A 12299-nucleotide genomic window follows, 5' to 3' on the forward strand; every position below is an offset into this window, starting at 1 on the left:
TGGTGTTAAAATGTGTAGGGGACTTCACAGCTGTGCTCCAATGATGAGTTTTAGCAGGAGCCAATGGTGCTGCCATAACTTGCAATGGAAATGTGCAATGTGCAAAATGACCACAAATATCTTGTGGCAACAAGATATTAAAATGTAGCGAGGTTTCAGTAAAATGATCATGACCTAGAAGGTTTGTTAAGACATTGTTTGCAACATAATTTTTTTTTTATAACTTGAGTGTAGTCAGACCAAAACGCCCATTAATTTGTTGTAGGCTATAGAATCGATTCCCATATATAAAAACTGTGTTATGACATTGTGGAGCCAATTTAATTGCTACGGCATTTCCGGCAGTGACATGGTGATAGCCGTTGCATGGAAAATCACACACAGGCACAGTAGGATTAGCTACAAGATTGCCCAGACATCACAAAAATACCACAGGGGGAGATTACGTGTATCATTCCACCGCACGTCTTTCATCTTGTGTTTTTGTGCAGTGTGTGTGACTGTGTTTCAAGAGAAAAACAAAAGAAAAAAAAAGAGCTTGTGGTTACCTGTGGTCCACAACCCACATGTTAGGCCATTCAAACTAAACTGCTTTTTCCCTCTTTACTTTCTTTACCCTCCTTTCCCTTGACAGGACCTCAGGCTACACTGGGATCCCACAGGAGCCCTGCTGTGAGGAGAATTGATGCACTCCTCGATTGACCGTGAACCGGTAATCAAATCAAGAAATGGTCCTTGTCTGCCAACCCATACAGCGGGGAATGGGAAGTAAAGGATACATACGCACAACAAAGTACAGTACATCATACAGATACATATACACGTGAAGTAATCACACACTGGGGCTGCATATTTACTTGAAAAACTGTGCAACATGAATTGTAGCATTCATACATTCATACTACAAGAAAATGGATAGGTGGTGAGTTTGTCAGCAGTGTGTTTAACTCTTTTTTTTGTATGTTACCCTCTTTTGGTGGAAAATGTGTTGCTTTTTTGGCAATATTTTGGATTTAAAGCCAATGCTTTTAGGGAACCTGACAATGTTCCCTGACAATATTAACAAGGCAACTGTTGTAAACAACAGCCATCCCGCGTGCCTACAACCGTGTCACCCTTGTAAAATGTCCGATGTAATCGGTAAACAGCTGTGTTGTCATGAGTTCACTGACTGGTGGGAAAACTTCCTCACCGTGGCATCCCTTGAGTGCACATGGTCACCTATCAACGTGTTTCATTAGTAGATCCCAGGCTGTACCTGTGCTCACCTTGGACCAGATATATATTAAAGCTTGTCAGGCAAGGGAAATATTACAGGCGGTACAGTTTATCACCATCATATGGATGGTCAGATGCTTGTATGACGACTGGGCGTCCCTTTGCCTTCCCAGCCCCTTTTGTATGAGTCCAGGCATAGGATGACAAAGGGAAGTCCATAGGTCACATGACTGGATGGTGAACACGGAAGAAGTACATTTGTGTATCCTGTCAAAGGGACATTTCTTAAATCTCCGATGTCAAGGAGTTAGGAGGAATATGGTAGTGGTTACACAGTCTCTATCAGCGAGCATCAGTAGGTCTGACAGTGAGCAGAAATGGTGTTGACAAAGGTAAAGTTTGAGTCATGATATTGCTCTCGACACAGTAACCACATATCCATTTGGTACAATCTATTTCCTGACACCTTCAGTTTTTTAAATAAGCATTGATGTTAAAACATTCGCGTTAATGTCACCCAAACCCTGAGGAAATGATTATAGAATGGCTTTATGTTGACAACAAAAGAAGGTAATAACAAATAAATCATGGCTGCAAACAACATTTCTCTGACTCAGGTTTGTTCCCGGCCCCAACACATTCTAAGACAATGCTGTGTGAGGCAATTGAGAAATATATTTAAAGGGTATCAGGAAGGTTTTGAGCGTGCTTGTGTCTTTGTTTGTGTCTATGTGTGAGAGACAGAAAGAGAGAATGAGAGGAAGGAAGGAAATGCATTTTGTATTTATGCAAATCCATGTGGTTTCTAGCTAAGGTATAATGTGGAAATTGAAATGCAATGTGACAAGGGCTCAACGGTAAATGAACACTCCACACAAAGGCAAATATGTGCATGTGCAGACTCAAATACACATTCATATACACACAGGACATGAACACCTACGTCTTTTGACACAGAAAAGAATTCAAACACACTCTTGCTGCCCTTTTATGAGCATAATGTACTTTTGATGCAACACATTTTAAAGACTGCACAGGAATGCAGAATAGCTTCAACAGCAAAGTCTTTTAATACCCTGTTATTCATGTGTCTGTCAAAATATACAAAAATACACAAAAAATTAGGCCATCCTGTCATCAGTGATGTTGACCCAGTGGTTTAAAATGCCTCCTATGTACCATCTTCTGATTGGTTTGTCTATTAAGTTTCAAATAAAGGTAAAAAATGCTTTAAAAAAATACAAACATATCTGATGTACTTTTCATTTATGTGTGTTGGACAACTTAATGTACTTGATGTGTCTGCAGAACAGTATGTACAGTATGTAAATGGTCTTCACTTATATAGCACTTTTCAATCATAACTGTTCCCAAAGAGCTTTACAGTTCACCCATTCACACACACACATTCACACACCAACGGAGACCGAGCTGCCATGCAAGGTGCTGGCCTCCATCGGGCCCCCAACCCGCTCTACCAAGCTTTACCTCCCGTCCGACAGTGCCAACCCCTGCACCACCACGCTGCCAGTATGTGTGTACGTACATGTACAGTGGTCGTGTGCTGGTCATTATGTCTGTGTTTGGTAGCTTTGTGCGACACCCCAGAACAGGGAGACAAGGATTATGAAGCAGGTTCATTTGAGGAGTTCATCTGAGCTGTCAGGAGGCTTTGAAAGAAAAAATAAACTCCTCCTGAAGGGAGGGACAGTTTCAAAGGCTCATCGAGTTATATCACAGCTGGCTAAAAATACACTGTCTGACAGCATGTGTTCAGTATAAAACAGGTAATGATAATTTTAGTCTGCTATAAAATAGATTTTGAACCCAATTAACCCGCAGTGGTGTCGTTGATAAAACAAGGATTACAGTTTCATTATGTTGTTATCACTCACCGTGTCATTTAATAACACCTCCTCTAATTTAGGGTAAGTAGGTCAGTCCAGCAACAGCCCTGATAGGCACATATAGTTAATTCCACTCACGTGTGTTGATCTTCTGCAGGGAGATGTGTTTCTCGAGCTGGCGTCGCAGTTTGACCTCAGCGCCATACTTTCCCGTGGTGCCATTGTCTGCCAGGATGAAGTGGGAGTGGAGACTGTTTAGAACCGTCAACTTGCTCATAGGGTTGGACATGGTCTGGTATGGACGCACCACCTAGCCAAGAGAAGATAACATTTAACAATTACGCAAACATCTGAGAAGCCCACGGCTGACAGGGGTATGTGGCAACTTGACAAAGGAGAAATGTATGGTTTAATGATAACAAGGGCGTGTAACCCAAGTACAGGTAAAAATTAATTTTGTAATACTGAACATTACAGTATGTTCTCATTCAAGAGTTTTAATTAAAGGATTTAACACCTCAAATTCAATTTACTAAGTACTACCTCAGAAACAGTTAATGTCATGTGGCTTTGGAGGAAGCTTTGCAAAGTTTGAAAAAATGACCCTGATGATGTCCTCAGGGATTATTGTGGTTTGGGCTTGGAGGCTACAAATTTGTAATGGCAAACTTATGTTACAAATCGGAGCATAGAGGCATAAGCATTTCGCAGGCAAAGAGAGACTAACGAAGAGAGGCTACTGGTTGCATCATGCAAAATATAGGATCCAGCATTTTGGAGCTTGACCCATACTAGAGACTAAAAGTCAGGGTTTGTTTGCCTCTGCTGCACCGATTTTGACAATTGTTTATAAAATCTGTCTCTTGTGAGTCCTCCAACTCTGTGGAAGTGCAGTACTAAATAACTGGAGTACCCCTTTAAGACAACATTTATAGAACAAGTATAGAGCTTGTGTCAGGCTCTTTAGAAATAATAAAAAACCTGAAAGACTCTGTATTCACCTATGTATTTTCAAGAGCTACTGCTGTCTACAGCTGGTTCTACTGCAAGAACAGCTCAGAAATACCCCCAATGCATTTACACAATCCATAATTTAAACAGCACATTTATTGTACTGTTATTAAAGTTACACTAAATCATACTAAAAACTGGGCAAATATTAATACAACATTAATGGCTGGATTAGGTCTCCTGCAGCAGCGCCTGACAATCTGAGGTAAACTCATCTGGTCATTAGGCGTACAGTTGGGACCAATCAAGCGTGCACTTAATAATCTCATTTCAGCCACCGACGTTAATTGGCTCTGCTTGACTTGTTCGGTTGGACAGCGTGCAGCGCCTTCTGATGAAACTTTAACTATAACGTAACATTGATTCCAGAGATTTGAATGAGTCAGCATGTGCTCCGCAGTCTCATGTGGTTCCGCCAGCTGTCCAACTCACTTTGAAGGAGAGTTTATCACAGACTGGATTGGCTTACTCAGCATATCAGTTAATAAATTGTCAACTGCAATTTACAGGCTTTGGCAACTGTGAACTGCACGTGACGTTTTTCACATATACACGCAAATGAGGGCTTTGAGCAGTCAAGCGCCAACTCTGTTTCATACTGTTCTGTTTGTTTGTTCCCAGATACTCACGTCTTTGCCAACAAGATCCTCTTGATTTTCTACAATGCCCCATGGAGCAATGCCAATGGTGCAGATCTTCCCCCTTGACTTGGAGGCATGGTCTTTCAGTGCATCCCCCACATGGCGAATCACCCCTGTGTGTGTTAGGTCAATGTGTGTGTGTGTGTGTGTGTGTGTGTGTGTGTGTGTGTGTGTGCATAAATGTTTAAGAGTGTTTGAGAGAAGGACAGACAACAGATAACAAAATCAGTTTAGATAATGACACACTCTGCTGTGAAGGAAGGAACGGAATCTATTAGGCGCAGAAGACAACAGCGTGAATGCACACACACTCCCACATACACACACAGCTTCAAACGCAGACAGGTTGTAGCTGCAGGCCTCTAGTTGTTGTCCTCAGGGGAGCCGCAGTCAGACCTGGAGGCCATCTTATCCCATCTCTCCTGCTGACATTCATTCTTTCTCCACCTCCACCCTCAACAGTCTCTCCAATCCATCCCTCCATCCATTATTCAGGCCTCTCTCTTCCTCTTTCTTGCCTCTGCGCCCATTCTGTCACTAAATCGTACTCTCTATTACGTACTCCTTTCTGCATTCAAGTGTGGGCACTCTACAGCATCCAACACTGCGTCACTCCTTTCCATCTGTTCTTATCTCTCCTATTACACATTATTGTCTATTGTCTTTTTTCTTATTTCAAGCCTTGTAATTTTAATCTAAGTCACTAAAAATGCTTCTCTTTTTTGTAGACCGGGAAACAATACAAGAACAATACAAACTGTGAACTCCTTTATTGAAGGCAAAGTGAAACAGCGCTGATAAGAATTCCAATATCAACACCACTCATAATGTTTGACCGAAGGTAAAGCTGCCTTTATAGAACATAAATAATAGCTATGTTAAGTTTCAAGATACTACACCTACATTTGCATTTACCAATTTTAAGACTTCATGCCACTATCCATAGCTTACCAAGATCAGAAACATAGTGGAGCTCAAGTTCACTCACGGAGATTACTTTCCATATGCATAACTCTACATTTATACATCATTCATGTTCTGTCAATCTCTCAGCTGACTTTTGGGTTTTCCCTATATTCATTTCAACAAATCTTATTTTGTCACAAACACTGTTACCCAATCATCTTGTTGCTGTCAGACTGGACTGCTTTTACACTTCCAACCATCCACCTCCTAAGATCCAGTCTACTGAGCACCCCATAAATCCTGCTCCAGGCCAAATTCATCCAGCTGCTGTAAGAGATCTCCTTAATCACCAGGGTCTTAAGCGGATCTACTCCACAACCACGATTCTTCTCGACTCAAACAGGGAAATCCTATATTGCTTTCAATGAAATACCACCCCTTGAAAAGTCCATAATAGCCCAAATTGCCTCCTCACTCTTTTCCGTCACAGTCTGTCGTACAGAGTAATCAAATACACCTTTTGGTCTAAATGTGACACCTTTTCGTTGACTCTCAGCGATAAGAGTGAGTGTGTGAGTGTCTCTAAGTATAGCTGAGTGCTCGTAATATACCTAAAAGAACCCTTTCGCAGTGATCCAGTGGTTCAATATCCTTACAGCCCTGAGGGGCTTGATAAATAGTTATTTAATAGCTGATAACTTATGAAGAACATTTGAACACACTCATCGTACTCCTAGAGTACATGGCCACTCATAGCCCACTATAAAGAGCAAGGCTGCACATTGCTGATACAATATATCCTCAATTAAATATTTTTTACCAAATATTTACATTTAAGGGAATGTAGCACCTTTTTCCTGATATCAAATATTGTTTTACATTAGTTCTCAAAATAAGCTGCGTGTATGTACTATACTTCACCTGTGTTGACCCCTCCGGTAAAGATCCAGGCCCCTGTTGTCATGGCAGCCTTGATGAGCCCTTTGCCAAAGACCTGTTTGAGTTTGGGCTGTAATTCAAAGTTCTGCAGGCCCCCGTGGACTGAGATGAGCAGCTTGGGCAGATCCAGCTGCCACTCCTTGGTCATCAGGTGGAGCAGCAGGTCAGGCTTGGTGTCATAAGACACTCGCACGTACTGAAAACAGTGGGGCATATGTTAGTGATGCACAGTAGCACATCTGCATCGCCCTCAGACACATGATGACTTGAAGTCTGCATGTGCCTGAGACATAAACACACAAACAGGAACACTTACATGAACATACTGTATGTGCATGCACTACATGTTATAAAAGCATTCAATGTGAAACTTATCTACGAAGCCAAAATGAAACAGACAAATATCACATGGATCAGTGTTGCAGACCTGCCCGAATGTATGGCTTTCATTTTTCAACCTACAACAGTATTGAACAGATGTTTGCTATGATTGAAGAACCACATGCATTATAGAACATCTGTTTATCTACCTAATTCACCCTCAGACATCCAACCTGACATGTGTCTGGATGAATAATTCAACACTGGGAATAAATCAGACATGATTCAGCCTTAATCATCTGAACTCCCTGAATGCTTCAGTATGTATGACGGGATTCTGTCACAGACTAATAACATGTACAGTCAGACTACTTTTGGGATGGTCGATTCCTCAGGCAAGATTTTATCTGCTGCAGTGTCTAGACCATAAAGTCTTTTAAATTATAATCATATATTAAAATTATATGTAATTACATAATAATTATATTAGGAAGATACAAAGGGCTCCAGATGAGTCTTCATTACATGTAATTTACATTTATATTTGGACTATGTATGAGATCTATTAATTGACAAAAAACTTGGCAATCATTGGGATATTCAACCATTTTCCCAGCGCTGGTATAACTGTGCCATCCAGATCAAGGAGGGAATTCATTTCAGTCAGCCAAGCATCTAACACTTTCCTCTTCTGTACCTGTGTGCCGTCAATCTGCATCAGTTTACTGCTGCTGAGGAAAATATCTACAAATAACATTCAATTATTATGCACTTTCCGCTTTCGCTACTGCCTTTTTTTTTACAATCCTCTTCTTACAGTATATTCAGCTGGGACCACTCAGTCTACTCTATCTTTGACAACTCATGCCATGTTACTTGTCTCCTTCTTGACATCCATTCATTTGTCATCTTTCACACAAGTTCACAACATTTGGGGGAATGATGCATTTCTCCATTACATTCTACCGTTTTCACAACCACACTTATTAACACAAGGGAGCGTTTCCGTCAGAAGCCACAAGTCTCATAACTTCACTGCTTGCTCCCTTTGTATTGTTTGGATGTGTATTTTTGGACTTCCAAAACTGTTAGGTTGTTCTGGGATGTTTACTATCTCCAGAAGCAAGGTTTCTGCAGGACAGTAGATTTGTTATAGGAGTCACCATGGCTTTGTTGGAGTGCCCTCCTCCCTGGAACTCAATGGTGCCGAAGGCATCAGTGGGGCTGAGCTGTGTGTGTTTGCTGATTGACCACTTCTCCGACAGGCTGTCATTCTTGGCCAAACGCTCTGCCTTATCATTCTGACTGGATGAGATGCCCGGGGGCAGACCCACATGCTGACCTATCAGACGACCACAACAGCACCTGGATGAGTGGAGAAAGAAAAAGTGACTAAGATACTATTACTAAGATAAGTGAAGCCACAAGAGTAGCTACTGTAGCATCGAGAAGGAAAACAAACAGGGTGAGAGAGAGAGAGAGAGAGAGAGAGAGAGAGAGAGAGAGAGAGAGAGAGAGAGAGAGAGAGGGAGAGAGAGAGAGAGAGAGAGGGAGAGAACAAGCGTGAGAGCTGCTGTAGTCATGTGCCTAGCAGTTTGAGGTGGGCATGGCTGAAGTGACTTGGCATGCCATCTGACTTTCATCTCCTGATTGGGAGAAGAGAAGCAGAAGGCCCCTGCAATCTTGCACTGGCTCTGTCTCTTTTTGCCTCTGTCTATTTCTCTCCCTTGTTCTCCTCCTCCCTCTCAGCAACTACAGGAGTTAGCAGAATGACAGCTCTATGGATTGTAGTATTCAGATGCACTGAATGCAGCTTTCATATGCTGTGTTTTAACCTTACGGGATGGAGTGGGAGCCCTGGGAGGAAGGAAGTCAGAAGGCTTTGATTATCACTTCATGTTTCCGTCATCTCTTACCAAAGGTACTTTGCCTCCTTCTGCCTTATGCGTCAACACAAGTGTTTTTGACTAAAAAGAGAAAAGTTGATTTGATCTTGAGGAACATCCCTTTCCCCACATCCTGGCTTCCACACGCTTTCCTCCAGTTATGCTAATTTTGTTTACTTAACAAACAGTGACATTTCCTGTGAGTGTGCATGAGAGCTGGTACTGCAGGAATTAGACTTGCCTCTCTGAGTTTGTCACCCTAACCAGCAACCTCAGCTGTAGTAAAGGTTTCGATGACGTCACTGTGACGGTGCAAAGCAGAATGAGAGGAACGCTGGGATGATGAGTGTCTCTCTCAAAGTTCATTACATTTACATAAGAGCTCTTATCTTTCCAATCAAGTTATAGTATTATTATTATACAGACAAGGCCCTTATAAGTGCACTCTCACAGTTACACTTTGCTACACTGATTAGCAGTGCGCTCCTGTGGGCTGTGTTGCTAAAAATTAATCATCTTTTAAAATGATGAAGAATATTTTACTAACTTCATGAACTGCCCTGGCCCTGAATTTCACATTTGTGGTTTTAAAATTAATAATGTCAGTGTTTTGGCTCATTAGTGAGGAGCATCTACCTGTGATGCAAATAGAGGGCAGCGTGATATTACTCTGAGGCATGTTTTAAAAGGTCACTTGTGAAACAGGGCTCTTAATCTGCTGTACTGTATGTGAGGCGTGCTATCACATTAGCTAACTCACTCATCAGGGTCTTGTAGCTTTTATAGCAAAATATCAAGCAGCTGAATCCTAAATATATAGACTTCTATCTCTTGCTTCTTCCACAATTCAAAACACAAATTATTTACAGGAATTAATACTGTAATTTACAAGTACACAATAATGTAATGCATTGAGATTTTTCCCATTTCCTTCATACACATTCTTACTCACCTATGGGGGTCTTTGCCGCTCACTATGATATGAACACATTCTCTCTTGCTGAACGCTCTTTCTATCCACGATTTCTGTGCCTGCGGAGATGAAGACAGAAGAACTCAATCAGTCTTTGTCAGATAATGGAGCTGTGACGTGAGCATGCAGGAGTGACACCAGACAGTCTGTTTTCTTGTCTTCAAGAAATAAGACGGGTTCTGTTTGTTGTGTACAATGACACAGTCCGAGCTTTGTCATACAGAGACTATTTCTCTGCAGGCAGCAGTCCAGTTTTGGGGGATGGAAAACCAAGCATACACTTTGAAATGTTGGACCTAATGTCTCAAAAGTACTTTTAAAAAATGTAAAAGAAAAATCAGCAGTTGCATATCCAAACCTGGTTTAAGAACAGAAATCACAGCACTTTGGAAATGGCATACATACACAAACACAACACACAGTCCCTCAGACACTCTGACAGAAATGTTTTACGTTATTCAGTGACTCCAGCCCAAACCGTATGAGATGAAGAGCTGGGAAAGAGAAAGGCGATGTTAAATGCAGTGAAGCAGTAAATTATGTGAGAGTTCCAGTCCTTAGATTCTGCTGAGTGTGTGTTTGCGTGAGCAAGTGTGAGTAGTGTATGTATTTCTATATGTGTGTGCTTTGTGTTCTTATATTGTATACAGTACAAAAAGACTTCCTTAGCATAATGCAGCCAGTGAAATGGTGTATCCGTGGCACTGTGATGCTCTGCAGTCACATCTGCTGCAGGTCTGAGTGACAGAGGGACTGACTGGAGCCAATTATTCTGCTACAGACACGAACGGAAAGACGGTGTGGGGCCACAGAGCCAGCCTGAGATACACATGCAGCACATGATTAGAGACTAATACACATCTGTATAGATGTCTCCACAGATACACACATGAATAGTTGTTACATACACAGAAGGGATCAATGCACAACAACAGACAGTTTTATGTACTGTAAGACACCCTTCTTAGAGCTGACAAGAAGCACGTCAAGTCTGCTTGTTTTAAGTGGCATAAAAAGTACTGCAAAGTCAGTTTGTCACCTATTGCTCCGTTGATTGCTCCGAGAAGTTCCTTTAGGTTTGCAAGATACATAAACAGCAATTATTCCTTGGGCATTTATACGTCAATCAGTTTTAATCTTATTAAAAGGGAAAGAAACACAGGAAAAATTCTAAATTTGGACGAGATGGTGGACGGAGCTGTGGTATTACATTAATAGCTGATAAAGTGTAAAATAATAGCTAAACTCTCACTCACAGCACATTGCAATTTGCTGTTAGCTCAGTGTTTTTAGGCAGTTTTGTTTTTCATAATTTATTCTTGCACATGAAGTCACTTGTAAATATCAAACATATTTAAAACAATTGGAATGACAACAACACATTCATCTCCCTCCAGCCAACTGACCCAGACTGCAACAGTTAAATCATATCTATAATCAGTAAAACAATCATTATGTGTGTCCCTGCCTTAAGAGATCAATATCTTTCCGTTTTTTTCCCCTCTCTGTAATGAATGCTTTCTTTGGTTATTGTATGTTGATTAACTGTGCAAATAAAATCCAGTTCATCCAAAGCAGCTGTGTATTGTAAACTGTATGATGTAAAGTTCTGTTTCTGTGATAATGAGTAGGTTACCCTCTGCCATTCAAATGCACTACTTTCTACTCAGCACTTTGTGGTTTCAAGGTTGCACTTCCTGGGTTGACACCACTATTCCAGGAAGTGGACTATGTCTGTGTGAGGTTTTGTGGCGATGGAGAACAACACCAGGGGTCCAGAATAGGACCGAATGCCACAACGGGACTGTCACAGACAACCAAGAGGACACACAGACCAGACTTCCAAACCCACAGCAGAGGGAAACACAACAGCCGTGACAACAAAAGGACAGAGCTTTTTTTTCTGCTTTTTATTCTGGGAGAGCTGCCCCGGCTCTTCTCCCAGCCAGCAGAGCTGAGAGCTGCTTGTACAGGGCTTTCCCCACTGCCACGGCTACAACAACACACGCCCCATCCGCCTGACTGGCCCTGTCACACCACGGCTCGCCAAAACCCATCGCAACCGGCCGCAAACGGGCTCGGCGAACACACAGGCACACTTACCCTAACACCAGACTTCCCACGATTAACCATTACTCTGGGGGGCTGGGGGGCTGCTTTTAGAGATCACCCTGGCCACGATGACTCAGCAGGCCACAACAACGCCCCCAGCCCCATTCTTTCCCCGACACGCCAGAGCTGTGTATTCATCCGCCAGCTCATCCTGGGACAAACTAGATCCGCTCAATGGCAGCAGCAGCAGAGGGTTTGACAATTTGATTAGTATTGACAGGGCTGATGGCAAAATCACAGTCATGCAACACAGAAAGACTTTTGGGTTCTCTAAGTAAACCCTTAAAAGAGGGACCACAGTAGTTCCACCCGACAACATCCCAGACAAAGATTTACTTCTCTTTGCACCCCATCTTTTGCTTTACATCTTTTAATTCTGCTCTTCCTTCTTTTCTGCATGCACATTTTCCCACTCTGTCTGTCTCATACTGTTGCATCTCTTTCC

General features: G+C 42.0%; 1 protein-coding gene across 1 annotated transcript in view; it reads right to left on the reverse strand.

The window, feature by feature from the left end:
* Positions 1–12299, reverse strand: part of trpm3 (transient receptor potential cation channel, subfamily M, member 3) — a 118703-nt gene that overhangs the window by 46124 nt on the left and 60280 nt on the right. Inside the window, exons 2-6 of the mRNA XM_070904358.1 lie at positions 9722–9801; positions 8047–8248; positions 6545–6758; positions 4706–4830; positions 3204–3375 (exon numbers count right to left, since the gene is read on the reverse strand). Of these exons, the coding sequence (XP_070760459.1) occupies positions 3204–3375; positions 4706–4830; positions 6545–6758; positions 8047–8248; positions 9722–9801 (793 nt within the window). The remainder of the gene's footprint in view (positions 1–3203; positions 3376–4705; positions 4831–6544; positions 6759–8046; positions 8249–9721; positions 9802–12299) is intronic.

Source organism: Enoplosus armatus, chromosome 4, assembly GCF_043641665.1.
Source record: "Enoplosus armatus isolate fEnoArm2 chromosome 4, fEnoArm2.hap1, whole genome shotgun sequence".
NCBI classification, from domain to species: domain Eukaryota; kingdom Metazoa; phylum Chordata; class Actinopteri; order Centrarchiformes; family Enoplosidae; genus Enoplosus; species Enoplosus armatus.